The 17,122-nt window shown below is 35.9% G+C and overlaps 1 protein-coding gene across 3 annotated transcripts in view; it reads right to left on the bottom strand.

Moving 5' to 3' along the window:
• Positions 1–17,122, bottom strand: part of LOC126817150 (choline transporter-like protein 1) — a 427,912-nt gene that overhangs the window by 221,777 nt on the left and 189,013 nt on the right. For all 3 annotated transcript variants that reach the window (XM_056100629.1, XM_050543993.2, XM_056100630.1), the window contains one exon: positions 483–649. In XM_056100629.1, the coding sequence (XP_055956604.1) occupies positions 483–649 (167 nt within the window). The remainder of the gene's footprint in view (positions 1–482; positions 650–17,122) is intronic.

The following is a 17,122-nucleotide window of genomic DNA, read 5'->3' as shown; positions in this document are numbered from 1 at the left end:
AATTGTGTCCGTCAGTTTTGGTCCGAGTTTCACGATAAACCTATATTTCAAGTTTCATTGAAATCGGATAAAAATTGTGAGCTCTAGAGTGTTCACAAACAATTGTGGACGGACAGACGGACGGACAGGGGCGACAGTAATATACGTCCACATAAAAATGTGGGTGTATAAAAATATTAACCCAACGAAATGTTGGATAAAATGATGTTTTTTGGATATTGTATCTCATTTATTATTGTATATCAACTTATCTTAATATCAAATGCATCATTTTGACTTGGTCAAAATTGATCACATCAAACTGTCTGTAATTGGTTTGTGTTACATGTTTCTATTTATTGGAAGTTTCTCACACTTAAAAATGGGAGTATAAAAATCCCAGAAATGGTTTAGTTTGTAGTATATTCACAAGAAAAGTTTGTCAGACCGACAGATGACGGGCGGATGGAAGCAGTTGCAAAAATAATGTGAATAATACCTACCGAAAGCTACGAAACACAGACCAAACATTTCTTTCCAACTTTTATAGAGATCAGTAAGAACCTTTTGAAATATATCACTCTGGTTTAGAAAGTCTATTATATTAGAAGATATCTTTTTGTGTAGCTTGAATAAGTCACTTGGAACACATCGATTTAATAAAGGTACACTGCAAAAAATATTAATAATACAAGCCAAATGTGGGGCTGATATTTGGATGAATGGATCATGTCCCCCACTTCAATTCCAAAAGAAATAGATGACACAATTGCACCCTTATCTATTTTATAAAGCATCTAGCAATCGAATTGTTTGTCACTCTGCATAACCTAAGCTCAAACTATACACAAAGTTTTGTAATACCATGAGTCTTTCTGTCTGACGTGGAGAGCGGACACAGTACTAAAACCATTTCTCTACCCTAGCCAGCCTCGCGGCTGTCTAGGATCTCAGATGTAAGCCCTCTGGAACCTAATAGAAGTCTAACGAATTCTCACAAGTATGATAGTTTTGTAGCTGTGGGTTTTGGACGTTCAATTATCTAATTGGTCAAATATCATGTAAATAAGTATAGAGATTGGTCAAACAAGCTAAATGATGCAATCGTAATTTTCCGTCACATGTTTCTCGACACAATCTATCCTTGAACTCAGACCCTCTTTCCTGTTATTCTCACACTATTTCATAAACAGTTAATTTACGTTTTAAATAAACTCATACCTTAATATACTGACAATAGAGAATAATTTGTAAAGATAAAAAATGTTGTTTAACCCATCTTATTTCTCTATTCCTTGTCTATAAGTTTAAAAACAATGTCGCAACGATGATAGTGCTACAGTTTACCCCCCCCCCCCCAACTAGTAAAGAACTAGAGTTATTGTGTTCTATACCAATCAAATTGCTCATCTCTTCTTAGTTTAAACAGAAAACGCTCATCATCGAACTCAATCAAGATATACACCCAACAATCTAGCTCAAATGCAAGAAGAGGTTACATTGTTCTATTTGCAATCAACGCAAAAGTATACAAAAAGAATGGGAACCCTTCTGGACTATATCTTGAAGCATGAATCCATTTGAATTCATTGGGTCTCCTTATTTTGTGGCATCATTTTTATCACTAATAGGATCAGTTTTGAAAAACTCAATTATTTTTTATCATAACATAAGAAAAGATAGGTTGCCAGGCAACGAAACATACGCCTACAGCAACTAAATCTTTCGGGCAGTCAACAAGGGTTGTCGCATATTTTTACATTTTTCGGTAATGAAACATTTATAATACACTAAAATCTGATTAAGAGCAACAACTCACGAAGTAATTATCAGAAAACTATTAGAATTTGTTTGGTTTTTATAAAGTTCTGCCCCATGCTAACGTTTTGTATGCAAAGCTTTTAATATCATGGATTTAACTGTTCAAGTCATAAAAATTCATTGAAAATCAATATACTTGTTCGTCTCAAGATCTTACACTCTGTGTATCAATCTGAAGTCAATCGGGTGATAACTTAAGGGCCATAACTTTGGCAGTAATTATCGGAAATCGTTGAAAATCAATAGGAATCTTCGCCTCATGACCTCAAACACTGTGTATAAATTTAAAGTCGATCGAATATTAACTTTCGCTTCTAGAGCATCCACAAGATTTTTCAGAGTGATCAAGGGCCATAACTCTGGCAGTAATTATCAGAAATCGCTGAAAACCAATAGGCTTCATCATCTTATGACCTTAAACACTGTATATAAATTTAATGTCAATCGGATGTTAACTTTAGCCTCTAGAGCATCCACAAGATTTTTTGAAGTGATCAAGGGCCATAACTCTGGCAGTAATTTTTGGAAATCGTTGAAAATCAATAGGTTTCTTCGTCTCATGAACTTAAACATTGCGTATAAATTTAAAGTCAATCGGATATTAACTTTGGCCATTAGAGCATCCACAAGATTTTTTGAAGTGATCAAGGGCCATAACTCTGGCAGTAATTATCGGAAATCGCTGAAAATCAATAGGCTTCTTCGTCTCATGACTTTAAACACTGTGTATAAATTTAAAGTCAATTGGATATTAACTTTGGCCTTTAGAGCATCCACAAGATTTTTTGAAGTGATCAAGGGCCATAACTCTGGCAGTAATTATCGGAAATCGTTGAAAATCAATAGGCTTCTTTGTCTCATGACCTCAAACACTGTATAAATTTTACGGTCAATTGGATATTAACTTTGGCCTCTAGAGCGTCCACAAGATTTTTCAAAGTGATCAAGGGCCATTACTCTGGCAGTAATTATCGGAAATCGCTGAAAATCAATAGGCTTCTTCGTCTCAAGACCTTAAACACTGTGTATAAATTTAAAGTCAATCAGATATTAACTTTAGCCTCTAGAGCGTCCACAAGCAATTGTGGACGCCGGACCGACGGACGGGGGCGACAACAATATACAACCACATTTCATGTGGGCGTTTAAAAACAAAATAGCATTTCCGATTGTTGAACATCAATAGGCTTCTTTTAATTGAATACCGAGAATTTGTATTGAATTGATTTTTAGATTTGTCTGGAGCTACTCTGCTTTGTGTGATAGTTTTCGTTCATCGATTATTATTTGTGAATGCAGCTGCAACAATCTGATAGTTTGATTGGAATTCAGGTTGGCATAGTGTAGGATTTGCACCGGCAGTAAAATTTATCCCATGACGTTCCGTAGCTGTATGTGAAGTTTGTGACAAGTGGAGACAATAATTTATTTGTCAATTGAAAGAACTGCTCAAACTTCACCTTTAGTTTTATAATTCTACATCCAATCTAAGCAACCAATATCATTCATGAAGCTTGAATAGCAGAATCAGATATCTGTTGCAACAGATTATAACATATACAATTGAAAATCATTTCTGTTTGAGAATATTTAAAGGAGCATTAGATAAGATTAAATAAATGGCTGAAAGTTCTCGCTTTTATAGTTAACAAATAGATAATGAAAACAGAATATGCTAAGATATTAGTGATTCAATTTACGGCTAGCCTGGGTCGTCATTACTAAGGTTGGTACAATGAAGGATAATATATTCAAATCCACTAAATATTGCAGGCTAACGATGGCATCAAGAGTTGATTATGGTCTGTATGAGTTAATTAATGTCTAATCAATAATTTAGATAACATTTCAGGCCCAAAGAAAAACCTGCAATAGGCAGATTTAGCTCTTGCATAATGCATGTTTAAGTGACAGCTAAAGCTTTCTTGTCTCCTAAGTTAAACCTTATAACTGACTGAAAAAAAAATCAAAGTTTGAAATTTTTATCTTCAATGTCATCATTTGAATTTATCTAATGCAAAACACTTCAAAATAGCAAATAGTATCTATATGCTTATCCAACATTTGTGGAAAAACAAACCAGCAGCTGCCAGGCAGGATACGCCCACATTTTGCAAGAGATGGATAGAGAACAAGCTAAACAATCAAGGTAGCAGACCTTGAGGCGGTGTTTATACAGGATGTGGATATTTGTGTCTCTAGAATTTAGTTGAGATTCGGTAGAATGAGTTCATTAAAGATAGGTTGCCAGGCAACAAAACATATGCCCACAGCAGCTAAATCGTCGTTTGTAGGTAATTCGGGGAATTTAATAGACAATTTCATACAGATGAGATCATATTTTTCTTCGTTTGAGGGTTCACAAGGTTCTAAAAACTAAAACAAGGGCCGTAACTCTGGAAGTAATCTACAGAAATTGTTAAAATTCAACAGGCTTCTTTGTTTTACTAATTTAAATGATGCATATAAATTTCATACAGATCGGATAACTTTTGTCGTTAAGAGCATTCACAAGGTACAACAAAGTGAAACGAGGGCCATAACTCACAGCGTAATTAACGGAAATTGCTGAAATTCAAAAGGATTCTTCGTTGCACTAATTTAAATGATGCATATCAATTTCAAACAGATCGGATGATAACTGTTGTCATTACAGAGTTCACAAGATTCAACAAAGTGAAACAAGGGCCATAACTCTAGATGTAAAAATGTTGTATTGTCGCGTAAAAATGTTGTGATGTCGTGATGTCGGGTTGTCGACTTTATTTATCAATGTTGAAGCGGCCACGAGATCAAGTCAGCCCTCACTATCTCATCCTTCACTAAGAATACATAGCCTTCCAGATATCATGCTACATATACTGAGCTCCATGGAAAACACATCACTTTTTTTTCCCAAATATTTTATTACTAGGTGGTTTTGTATGTATACTATTATGCAATACTATGAACTATTGTTTCACACAATGCTCCCAAACGCAAAAAATATCGGCCTGTGTGCACACAAAAAATTGCACGAGATGCACATGAAAAACCCAATATTCACGTGCAGCATTGTGTGTGAGGCCTTTAAAAGCATGTTTTCAACTTAATGTGCAGTACATGAACTGTGAAACGTCAATCTGTTGTAATTTTTTGTTGGACGTGTGAAGGAATCGAGCTAGAGATGCCGAGACTTACTGAAAATCAACGGAATGAAGCCATGGGAATGTCCAGGGCTGGCATGTCTACACGTGCTATTGCCAGACACTTCAATTGTCATCAGTCCACTATTGTAAGGTTGGTGGAACGTGTTCGAGTTACTGGATCAACATGTGACCGTCAACGTCCTGGTCCACAACGCGTTACAACCCAGGCTGAAGACCGTTACATCCAGGTCACTCATCTGCGTGACAGATTCCGCCCAGCGACTCGAACAGGTGCAGCAGTCGTCGGAAGACAAGAACCAGTAAGTGCCAACACCATAAAACATGTGTGGAGACGTCTTGGGGAATGTCTTGCAGACTGCTGCGTCTTCGAAACGAATCGATGGGGTGGGGGAAGTGTAATGGTGTGGGGAGGCTTCACATTTCATCAGCGGACCGCCCTACACATTTGCAAGGGTCGCGTTAATGCTGTAGCCTACCGTGATGATGTCTTGCAACCAATAGTTGTTCCGATGTTTTGAGCGCACCCACAACTTCAGCACTTCCAACAGGATAATGCACGTCCGCATACCGCCCGTTTTAGTATGGACTACCTGACTGCTAACAACATCAATGTCTTGGACTGGCCTGCCATGTCTCCGGACATGGCACCGATAGAACATGTCTGGGATGAAATTGGACGCTGTCTGTATCGGAGACCACAGATGCACACCATTGCTGCTTTAGAAGCTGCTCTTGTCCAAGAATGGAACAATTTGCCCCAGGCCTTCTTTCAAACATTGGTAAATTCCATGCGACGTCTCTGCACAGCGTGCGTAAGAGCCTGTGGAGGACACACGTGCTACTGACATCTGTGTCATACTTTTGGTTTTGACTCCTCTGACTTTGTACCGTTGTACAAATGTGTTGTTATTGATGTGTTCCCATTTGAATCTTGTTCACACTAAGAAGCAAAATAAATAAGATATGTTTACAGGATCATTTTGTTATACGAAAAACTAAGTGATGCGTTTTCCATGGCGCTCAGTATATCAGTATAAAGCACGTTCACCGTTCTTTTCAAATATATAAATAATTTTCTGGCACATTTATATTTACTTGCCTTGAGAGGTGATCAAAGACGAATGGTACAAAAATATATTAAATGATGGGGGTAGGGGTATTCAAAGTAAAAATACTGGTCTTGATACGCAATATTATGTTATATATCAGATATTATGTTATATATCACTGAAAAGCACTTTCATTTCTCTTTTCAAAGATATAAATAATTTTATGGCACAATTATATTTACTTACTTTGACAAACTATCAAAGTTGGGGGTATTCAATGTCTAATTACGGGATCTAATACGAAATTCTAGATATCATGCTACATATCAGTAGAAAGCACATTCAAATATATCATTAATTTTCTGGCACATTTATATTTACTTGCCTTGAAAAGTGAAAAGGGGGGGGGGGGCGGGGGGTATTTGAAATATAAATGCGGGGCTTAAAAAAATCTATACTGAAAAGTAAAGTTAATCCTGTCTTGAAATGTATTTATTATATTTTCGGCTGAATGCATATATATTTTTTTTAAATTAAAATTAATAAAAGTTAGGTAGCTTTCACTGGCTGAATATAAGATTGGAGGGAGTGGGCGAGTGTTTAATGTGAAAATATGTGTTATACGGAATTCCAGTTATTGTGTCATACATCACCGGAAAGTGTGTTTCTGTGGCTCTTTAAATCTACTTGTTATTTTCTGGCACATTCATAATTCCATACTTTAGAAAAGATAAAAGCATTTTTATTTTGAGCAAAGAAATGGGTTACTAAAAATAGACTACTTTCAATTCATTTTATTTATCGAAGGCTCGAATTAGCCCATACCGAGCAAATGATTACACTCAAGTCATGGTCATCCTGCGAATTTGGTAGTGAGGGCCAGCTTGATTCATAGTTAGTGAAGGGTAAGTATTCTTAGTGAAGGATGAGATAGTGAGGGCTGACTTGATCTTGACAAGTGACAGCACTCTATTACTCATGGCCGCTTCAACATTGATAAATTAAGTCGACAAACCAACACCACGACAACCCAACATTTTTACGTGACAATACAACATTTTTACTCGACATTACGGCATTCTTAATTTCGTGGTGTCGGGTGAAAATGTTGTAGTGTCGGGTTAAAAATATTGTGATGTCGGGTTGTCGTGGTGTCGGGTTATAATGTGGTGATTTCGTGATGTCGCCTTATGAAGGGCGACACCACGAGATCACGACATGATACCAATGAAATAAAATGAAATGGAGTTTAACGTCCTACTGTTATGATACCAATCAGCCACCATAAGTACCACCCAAACTTTGATCGTTTATTAAGGTAAGTAAATATGAATGTGCCAGAAATATTTTTTACCCCCCCACCCTCCATAATTGTAGTAATAGAGCTTAGCACCACCCAACTTTGATCGTTTTGAAAGGTAAGTAAATATGAATGTGCCAGAAAATTATTTATATATTTTAAGAGAGCATTAAACCAGCAATTCAATGATATGTAACATTATATCTGGAATTTCGTACTAAAACCCATATTTTGATATTGAATACCCTTACCCGCCCTTCATAAATAATGTTCTGGCACATTACTTAACTCAAACCAGTGGCTGCCAGGCAGGCCATTTTGTCTGTCAATTTTGGGCTGAATTTCACGAAATTCAAACTCACCCATCCTTAGGGTGTAACGGTGATATAATAATACGTTTTTTTAAATCGGATAAAAATTATGACCTCTATAGGGTCCACAAGCCAAAAACACGATTTTTGGTACAATCAGGGGCCATAATTCAAGAAGTTACGGTCCGATGTGCAAGAATATCGAAAGGAACCGAGATCTTTGGATTATCAACTTAGATTTCAAGTTTCAACAAAATTGGATAAAAATTGCGACCTCTATAGTGTCCACAACATTGATATACCATATTTTTACGCTATTTGAGAACGAACGGCAGCCATTTTGTCTGTCAATTTCGGGCCGATTTTCACGAAATTCGAACTCAGCCATCCTTAGGGTGTAACAGTGATATACTTGAACGGTTTTTTAAATCGGATAAAAATTATGACCTCTATAGGGTCCACAAGCTAAAAACACGATTTTTGGTACAATCAGGGGCCATAATTCAGGAAGTTACGGTCCGATGTGCGCGAATATCGAAAGGAACCGAGATCTTTGGATTATCAACTTAGATTTCAAGTTTCAACACAATCGGATAAAAATTGTGACCTCTATAGTGTCCACAAGCTAAAAACGTGATTTTTCGTACAAACAGGGGTCATAATCCATGAAGTTTCGATCCGATACATGCCAATATCGAAAGGAACCGAGATCTTTTGGAGATAAACCTATATTTCAAGTTTCGTCAAAATCGAATAAGAATTGTGACCTGTAGAGTGTCCACAAACAAATTGTGGACGGACGGACAGGGGCGACGGCATAATACGTCCACATGAAAATGTGGGCGTATAAAAATTATGACATCTATAGGGTCCACAATCTAAAAACGTGATTTTTCGTACAATCAGGGGCCATAATTCAGGAAGTTACAGTCGGATATGCGCGAATATCGAAAGGAACCAAGATCTTTGGGTTATAAACTTACATTTCAAGTTTAAAAAAAATCGGATAAAAATTGTGACTTTAAATTTGGTACAGTTGTTAGTCACTTTTTGCATTTTGTGTTCAGAAAAATGCTTTGTAGTTTGTTTTACTGAAAAGAGTTAGCGTAAATGTGTCTAATGTTGTATAATTATTAAATAAAGAGAGAGAGAGAGAGAAATGGGGTTTAACGTCCACTCGACACAAACTAGGTCATTTCGGGACTAACATATGGTTTAATTTTATTTTAATAATTCGCTTGCGCGTAGGGGTCTTTAGCAGTGGGAGGAAACCGGAGGACCCGGAGAAAACCAACGAGGTTGGACAGGGGACCCTACTCCTTGTCACGTACAACTGGGGATTCGAAACCACGCAAGTTAATTCAATGACAGGTCGTATGATACAGCACGCACGTGCTAACCATTCGACCATCCAACCCCCCATTATTAAATAAAGTGTTGCTTTTAACTTTATCCTCTAAATAATTTGTAATTTTGTTATTAGAACAATAGAAATAATGGTATTTAGTAATATTCGTAATTCCGTTACTGCTCAGATTTGTAATTCCGTTACCGCTTTTCCAAGAAAACCACATCATGTAGGTGTCTGACCCTTACCTTTCTTATATCTGTGCAATTACTAATTAGAAAATTTGGAAACACTAACTTATAAAATTTGGTAATCAAGAAATGATTGAAACTTTTAGATAAGAATGGTAACGGAATTACAGTGTAAATTGGAGGTATATCTTAAACTGTTGTATGAAGAATTGATCTAAAGAATATGATATAAATGGATGTTAATGATGAAATAGATGTACTTCTTTATAAAAAAAACCCCCAAATATTAAATATTTTCTATGTAAACAAAAACTGATTCTGACCTCAGTGTTTAAATTGCAAAATTTGTAGTAAAAAGTAAGAAAAATAAGTTTTGACTTAGACATAGTTTTTTTGGGACCAAAGCATTTGCGTGTAATTAACTCTACCAGATTCATTGTTGGGCATAATTTCTGAACTTCAATATAAAGATAGGTTGCCAGGCAACGAAACATACGCCCACAGCAACTAAATCGTCCGGGCAGTCAACAAGGGTTGTCGCACATTTTTACTTTTTTCGGTAATGAAACATTTATAATTATAATACACTAAAATCTGATTAAGAGCAACAACTCACGAAGTAATTATCAGAAAACTATTAGAATTTGTTTGGTTTTTATAAAGTTCTGCCCCATGCTAACGTTTTGTATGCAAAGCTTTTAATATCATAGATTTAACTGTTCAAGTCATAAAAATTCATTGAAAATCAATATACTTGTTCGTCTCAAGATCTTAAACTCTGTGTATCAATCTGAAGTCAATCGGATGATAACTTAAGGGCCATAACTTTGGCAGTAATTATCGGAAATCGTTGAAAATCAATAGGAATCTTCGTCTCATGACCTCAAACACTGTGTATAAATTTAAACTCAATCGGATATTAACTTGAGCCTCAAGAGCATGCACAAGATTTTTTGATGTGATCAAGGGCCATAACTCTGGCAGTAATTATCGGAAATCGCTGAAAATCAATAGGCTTCTTCGTCTCATGACATTAAACACTGTGTATAAATTTATGGTCAATTGGATATTAACTTTGGCCTCTAGAGCATCCACAAGATTTTTCAAAGTGATCAATAGGCTTCTTCGTCTCAAGACCTTAAACACAGTGTATAAATTTAAAGACAATCAGACATTAACTTTAGCCTCTAGAGCGTCCACAAGCAATTTTGGGCTGATTTTCATGAAAATCAGACTCAGTCGTCCTTAGGGTGTAACGGTGATATAATAATACGTTTTTTTAAATCGGATAAAAATTATGACTTCTGTAGGGTCCACAAGCTAAAAACGCGATTTTTCGTACAATCACGGGCCATAATTCAGGAAGTTACGGTCCGATATGCGCGAATATCGAAAGGAACCAAGATCTTTGGGTTATAAACTTATATTTCAAGTTTCAACAAAATCAGATAAAAATTGTGACCTCTATAGGGTCTACAACCTTGATATACCATGTTTTTACGCTATTTGAGAACGAAGGGCGGCCATTTTGTCTGTCAATTTTTGGCTGAATTTCACGAAATTCGAACCCAGCCGTCCTTAGGGTGTAACGGTGATATAATAATACGATTTTAAATCGGATAAAAATTATGACCTCTATAGGGTCCACAAGCTAAAAACGCGATTTTTGAAATATAAATGCGGGGCTTAAAAAAATCTATACTGAAAAGTAAAGTTAATCCTGTCTTGAAATGTATTTATTATATTTTCGGCTGAATGCATATATACTTTTTTTTAAATTAAAATTAATAAAAGTTAGGTAGCTTTCACTGGCTGAATATAAGATTGGAGGGAGTGGGCGAGTGTTTAATGTGAAAATATGTGTTATACGGAATTCCAGTTATTGTGTCATACATCACCGGAAAGTGTGTTTCTGTAGCTCTTTAAATCTACTTGTTATTTTCTGGCACATTCATAATTCCATACTTTAGAAAAGATAAAAGCATTTTTATTTTGAGCAAAGAAATGGGTTACTAAAAATAGACTACTTTCAATTCATTTTATTTATCGAAGGCTCGAATTAGCCCATACCGAGCAAATGATTACACTCAAGTCATGGTCATCCTGCGAATTTGGTAGTGAGGGCCAGCTTGATTCATAGTTAGTGAAGGGTAAGTATTCTTAGTGAAGGATGAGATAGTGAGGGCTGACTTGATCTTGACAAGTGACAGCACTCTATTACTCATGGCCGCTTCAACATTGATAAATTAAGTCGACAAACCAACACCACGACAACCCAACATTTTTACGTGACAATACAACATTTTTACTCGACATTACGACATTCTTAATTTCGTGGTGTCGGGTGAAAATGTTGTAGTGTCGGGTTAAAAATATTGTGATGTCGGGTTGTCGTGGTGTCGGGTTATAATGTGGTGATTTCGTGATGTCGCCTTATGAAGGGCGACACCATGAGATCACGACATGATACCAATGAAATAAAATGAAATGGAGTTTAACGTCCTACTGTTATGATACCAATCAGCCACCATAAGTACCACCCAAACTTTGATCGTTTATTAAGGTAAGTAAATATGAATGTGCCAGAAATATTTTTTACCCCCCCACCCTCCATAATTGTAGTAATAGAGCTTAGCACCACCCAACTTTGATCGTTTTGAAAGGTAAGTAAATATGAATGTGCCAGAAAATTATTTATATATTTTAAGAGAGCATTAAACCAGCAATTCAATGATATGTAACATTATATCTGGAATTTCGTACTAAAACCCATATTTTGATATTGAATACCCTTACCCGCCCTTCATAAATAATGTTCTGGCACATTACTTAACTCAAACCAGTGGCTGCCAGGCAGGCCATTTTGTCTGTCAATTTTGGGCTGAATTTCACGAAATTCAAACTCACCCATCCTTAGGGTGTAACGGTGATATAATTGAACGTTTTTTTAAATCGGATAAAAATTATGACCTCTATAGGGTCCACAAGCTAAAAACGCGATTTTTCGTACAATCAGGGGCCATAATTCAGGAAGTTACGGTCCGATATGCGCGAATATCGAAAGGAACCAAGATCTTTGGGTTATATACTTACATTGCAAGTTTCAACAAAATCGGAAAAAAATTGTGACCTCTATAGTGTCCACAACCTTGATATACCATACTTTTACGCTATTTGAGAACGAACGGCGGCCATTTTGTCTGTCAATTTTGGGCCGATTTTCACGAAATTCAAACTCAGCCATCCTTAGGGTGTAACGGTGATATAATAATACATTTTTTTAAATCGGATAAAAATTATGACCTCTATAGGGTCAACAAGCTAAAAACGCGATTTTTGGTACAATCGGGGGCCATAATTCAGGAAGTTATGGTGCGATATGCGCGAATATCGAAAGGAACCGAGATCTTTGGATTATCAACTTAGATTTCAAGTTTCAACAAAATCGGATAACAATTGTGACCTCTATAGTGTCCACAACATTGATATACCATATTTTTACGCTATTTGAGAACGAACAGCGGCCATTTTGTCTGTCAATTTCGGGCCGATTTTCACGAAATTCATACTCAGCCATCCTTAGTGTGTAACGGTGATATAATTGAACGTTTTTTTAAATCGGATAAAAATTATGACCTCTATAGGGTCCACAAGCTAAAAACACGATTTTGGTACAATCAGGGGCCATAATTCAAGAAGTTACGGTCCGATGTGCAAGAATATCGAAAGGAACCGAGATCTTTGGATTATCAACTTAGATTTCAAGTTTCAACAAAATTGGATAAAAATTGCGACCTCTATAGTGTCCACAACATTGATATACCATATTTTTACGCTATTTGAGAACGAACGGCGGCCATTTTGTCTGTCAATTTCGGGCCGATTTTCACGAAATTCGAACTCAGCCATCCTTAGGGTGTAACAGTGATATACTTGAACGGTTTTTTAAATCGGATAAAAATTATGACCTCTATAGGGTCCACAAGCTAAAAACACGATTTTTGGTACAATCAGGGGCCATAATTCAGGAAGTTACGGTCCGATATGCGCGAATATCGAAAGGAACCGAGATCTTTGGATTATCAACTTAGATTTCAAGTTTCAACACAATCGGATAAAAATTGTGACCTCTATAGTGTCCACAAGCTAAAAACGTGATTTTTCGTACAAACAGGGGTCATAATCCATGAAGTTTCGATCCGATACATGCCAATATCGAAAGGAACCGAGATCTTTTGGAGATAAACCTATATTTCAAGTTTCGTCAAAATCGGATAAGAATTGTGACCTGTAGAGTGTCCACAAACAAATTGTGGACGGACGGACAGGGGCGACGGCATAATACGTCCACATGAAAATGTGGGCGTATAAAAATTATGACATCTATAGGGTCCACAATCTAAAAACGTGATTTTTCGTACAATCAGGGGCCATAATTCAGGAAGTTACAGTCGGATATGCGCGAATATCGAAAGGAACCAAGATCTTTGGGTTATAAACTTACATTTCAAGTTTTAAAAAAATCGGATAAAAATTGTGACTTTAAATTTGGTACAGTTGTTAGTCACTTTTTGCATTTTGTGTTCAGAAAAATGCTTTGTAGTTTGTTTTACTGAAAAGAGTTAGCATAAATGTGTCTAATGTTGTATAATTATTAAATAAAGAGAGAGAGAGAAATGGGGTTTAACGTCCACTCGACACAAACTAGGTCATTTCGGGACTAACATATGGTTTAATTTTATTTTAATAATTCGCTTGCGCGTAGGGGTCTTTAGCAGTGGGAGGAAACCGGAGGACCCGGAGAAAACCAACGAGGTTGGACAGGGGACCCTACTCCTTGTCACGTACAACTGGGGATTCGAAACCACGCAAGTTAATTCAATGACAGGTCGTATGATACAGCACGCACGTGCTAACCATTCGACCATCCAACCCCCCATTATTAAATAAAGTGTTGCTTTTAACTTTATCCTCTAAATAATTTGTAATTTTGTTATTAGAACAATAGAAATAATGGTATTTAGTAATATTCGTAATTCCGTTACTGCTCAGATTTGTAATTCCGTTACCGCTTTTCCAAGAAAACCACATCATGTAGGTGTCTGACCCTTACCTTTCTTATATCTGTGCAATTACTAATTAGAAAATTTGGAAACACTAACTTATAAAATTTGGTAATCAAGAAATGATTGAAACTTTTAGATAAGAATGGTAACGGAATTACAGTGTAAATTGGAGGTATATCTTAAACTGTTGTATGAAGAATTGATCTAAAGAATATGATATAAATGGATGTTAATGATGAAATAGATGTACTTCTTTATAAAAAAAAACCCCAAATATTAAATATTTTCTATGTAAACAAAAACTGATTCTGACCTCAGTGTTTAAATTGCAAAATTTGTAGTAAAAAGTAAGAAAAATAAGTTTTGACTTAGACATAGTTTTTTTGGGACCAAAGCATTTGCGTGTAATTAACTCTACCAGATTCATTGTTGGGCATAATTTCTGAACTTCAATATAAAGATAGGTTGCCAGGCAACGAAACATACGCCCACAGCAACTAAATCGTCCGGGCAGTCAACAAGGGTTGTCGCACATTTTTACTTTTTTCGGTAATGAAACATTTATAATTATAATACACTAAAATCTGATTAAGAGCAACAACTCACGAAGTAATTATCAGAAAACTATTAGAATTTGTTTGGTTTTTATAAAGTTCTGCCCCATGCTAACGTTTTGTATGCAAAGCTTTTAATATCATAGATTTAACTGTTCAAGTCATAAAAATTCATTGAAAATCAATATACTTGTTCGTCTCAAGATCTTAAACTCTGTGTATCAATCTGAAGTCAATCGGATGATAACTTAAGGGCCATAACTTTGGCAGTAATTATCGGAAATCGTTGAAAATCAATAGGAATCTTCGTCTCATGACCTCAAACACTGTGTATAAATTTAAACTCAATCGGATATTAACTTGAGCCTCAAGAGCATCCACAAGATTTTTTGATGTGATCAAGGGCCATAACTCTGGCAGTAATTATCGGAAATCGCTGAAAATCAATAGGCTTCTTCGTCTCATGACATTAAACACTGTGTATAAATTTATGGTCAATTGGATATTAACTTTGGCCTCTAGAGCATCCACAAGATTTTTCAAAGTGATCAATAGGCTTCTTCGTCTCAAGACCTTAAACACAGTGTATAAATTTAAAGACAATCAGACATTAACTTTAGCCTCTAGAGCGTCCACAAGCAATTTTGGGCTGATTTTCATGAAAATCAGACTCAGTCGTCCTTAGGGTGTAACGGTGATATAATAATACGTTTTTTTAAATCGGATAAAAATTATGACTTCTGTAGGGTCCACAAGCTAAAAACGTGATTTTTCGTACAATCACGGGCCATAATTCAGGAAGTTACGGTCCGATATGCGCGAATATCGAAAGGAACCAAGATCTTTGGGTTATAAACTTATATTTCAAGTTTCAACAAAATCAGATAAAAATTGTGACCTCTATAGGGTCTACAACCTTGATATACCATGTTTTTACGCTATTTGAGAACGAAGGGCGGCCATTTTGTCTGTCAATTTTTGGCTGAATTTATCGAAATTCGAACCCAGCCGTCCTTAGGGTGTAACGGTGATATAATAATACGATTTTAAATCGGATAAAAATTATGACCTCTATAGGGTCCACAAGCTAAAAACGCGATTTTCCGTACATTCAGGGGCCATAATTCAGGAAGTTGCGGTCCGATATACGCGAATATCGAAAGGAACCGAGATCTTTGTGTTATAAACTTACATTTCAAGTTTCAACAAAATCAGATAAAAATTGTGACCTCTATAGGGTCTACAACCTTGATATACCATGTTTTTACGCTATTTGAGAACGAAGGGCGGCCATTTTGTCTGTCAATTTTTGGCTGAATTTCACGAAATTAGAACCCAGCCGTCCTTAGGGTGTAACGGTGATATAATAATACGATTTTAAATCGGATAAAAATTATGACCTCTATAGGGTCCACAAGCTAAAAACGTGATTTTCTGTACAATCAGGGGCCATAATTCAGGAAGTTACGGTCCAATATACGCGAATATCGAAAGAAACCGAGATCTTTGGGTTATAAACTTATATTTCAAGTTTCAACAAAATCGGATAAAAATTGTGACCTCTATAGGGTCCACAACCTTTATATACCTTATTTTTACGCCATTTGAGAACGAACGGCGGCTATTTTGTCTGTAAGTTTTGGGCCGATTTTCACGAAATTCGAATTCAGCCGTTCTTAGGGTTTAACGGTGATATAATAATACGTTTTTTAAAATCGGATAAAAATTATGATCTCTATAGGGTCCACAAGCTAAAAACGTGATTTTTCGTACAAACAGGGGCGTTTCGATCCGATACATCCGATATAACGATGCAAATAGTAATAACATATAATAAGGCACGATATACAATGTTAAAATACAATATGCTCGTACGTTACAGAAAAAAATGAATTTCATACATACAAGTAAACCGAAATTATGAGAACGGATAAGTTATTACTATTTTAGAAATTGTTTTATGTAGCACACGATAAATATAACTGATACATTGCATGCAACGGTGAAATAGTAAAACCATGTACAACGTTCGATCTTGGGATATATCTCTTGTGCGAAATTCGAAAGTCATGTAGATATCCCAGCCGATTATTTTTTTATTAAAACTAAGGCTGATAGAAATGCACATTGAAAATTATCCCCCCCAAAAAAACCCAAAAAACACACACACATTTATAATTACACTATATTACATATTCATAACTGAGACAATTCAAAACACAAGAAATTACAAACACTATAGTGAAACTTTTGTTAAAATATTTTCAACAATTTGAGCATTTCTATGTCTTAAAATTTGCCAGTTACATATCCGAAATTTTCGTTTGAGTTCTTCTACAATAGTCACACCGATA

Source organism: Patella vulgata, chromosome 4 (genome assembly GCF_932274485.2).
Source record: "Patella vulgata chromosome 4, xgPatVulg1.2, whole genome shotgun sequence".
Lineage (NCBI taxonomy): Eukaryota > Metazoa > Mollusca > Gastropoda > Patellidae > Patella > Patella vulgata.
This window is presented reverse-complemented; position numbering and strand designations above follow the sequence as displayed.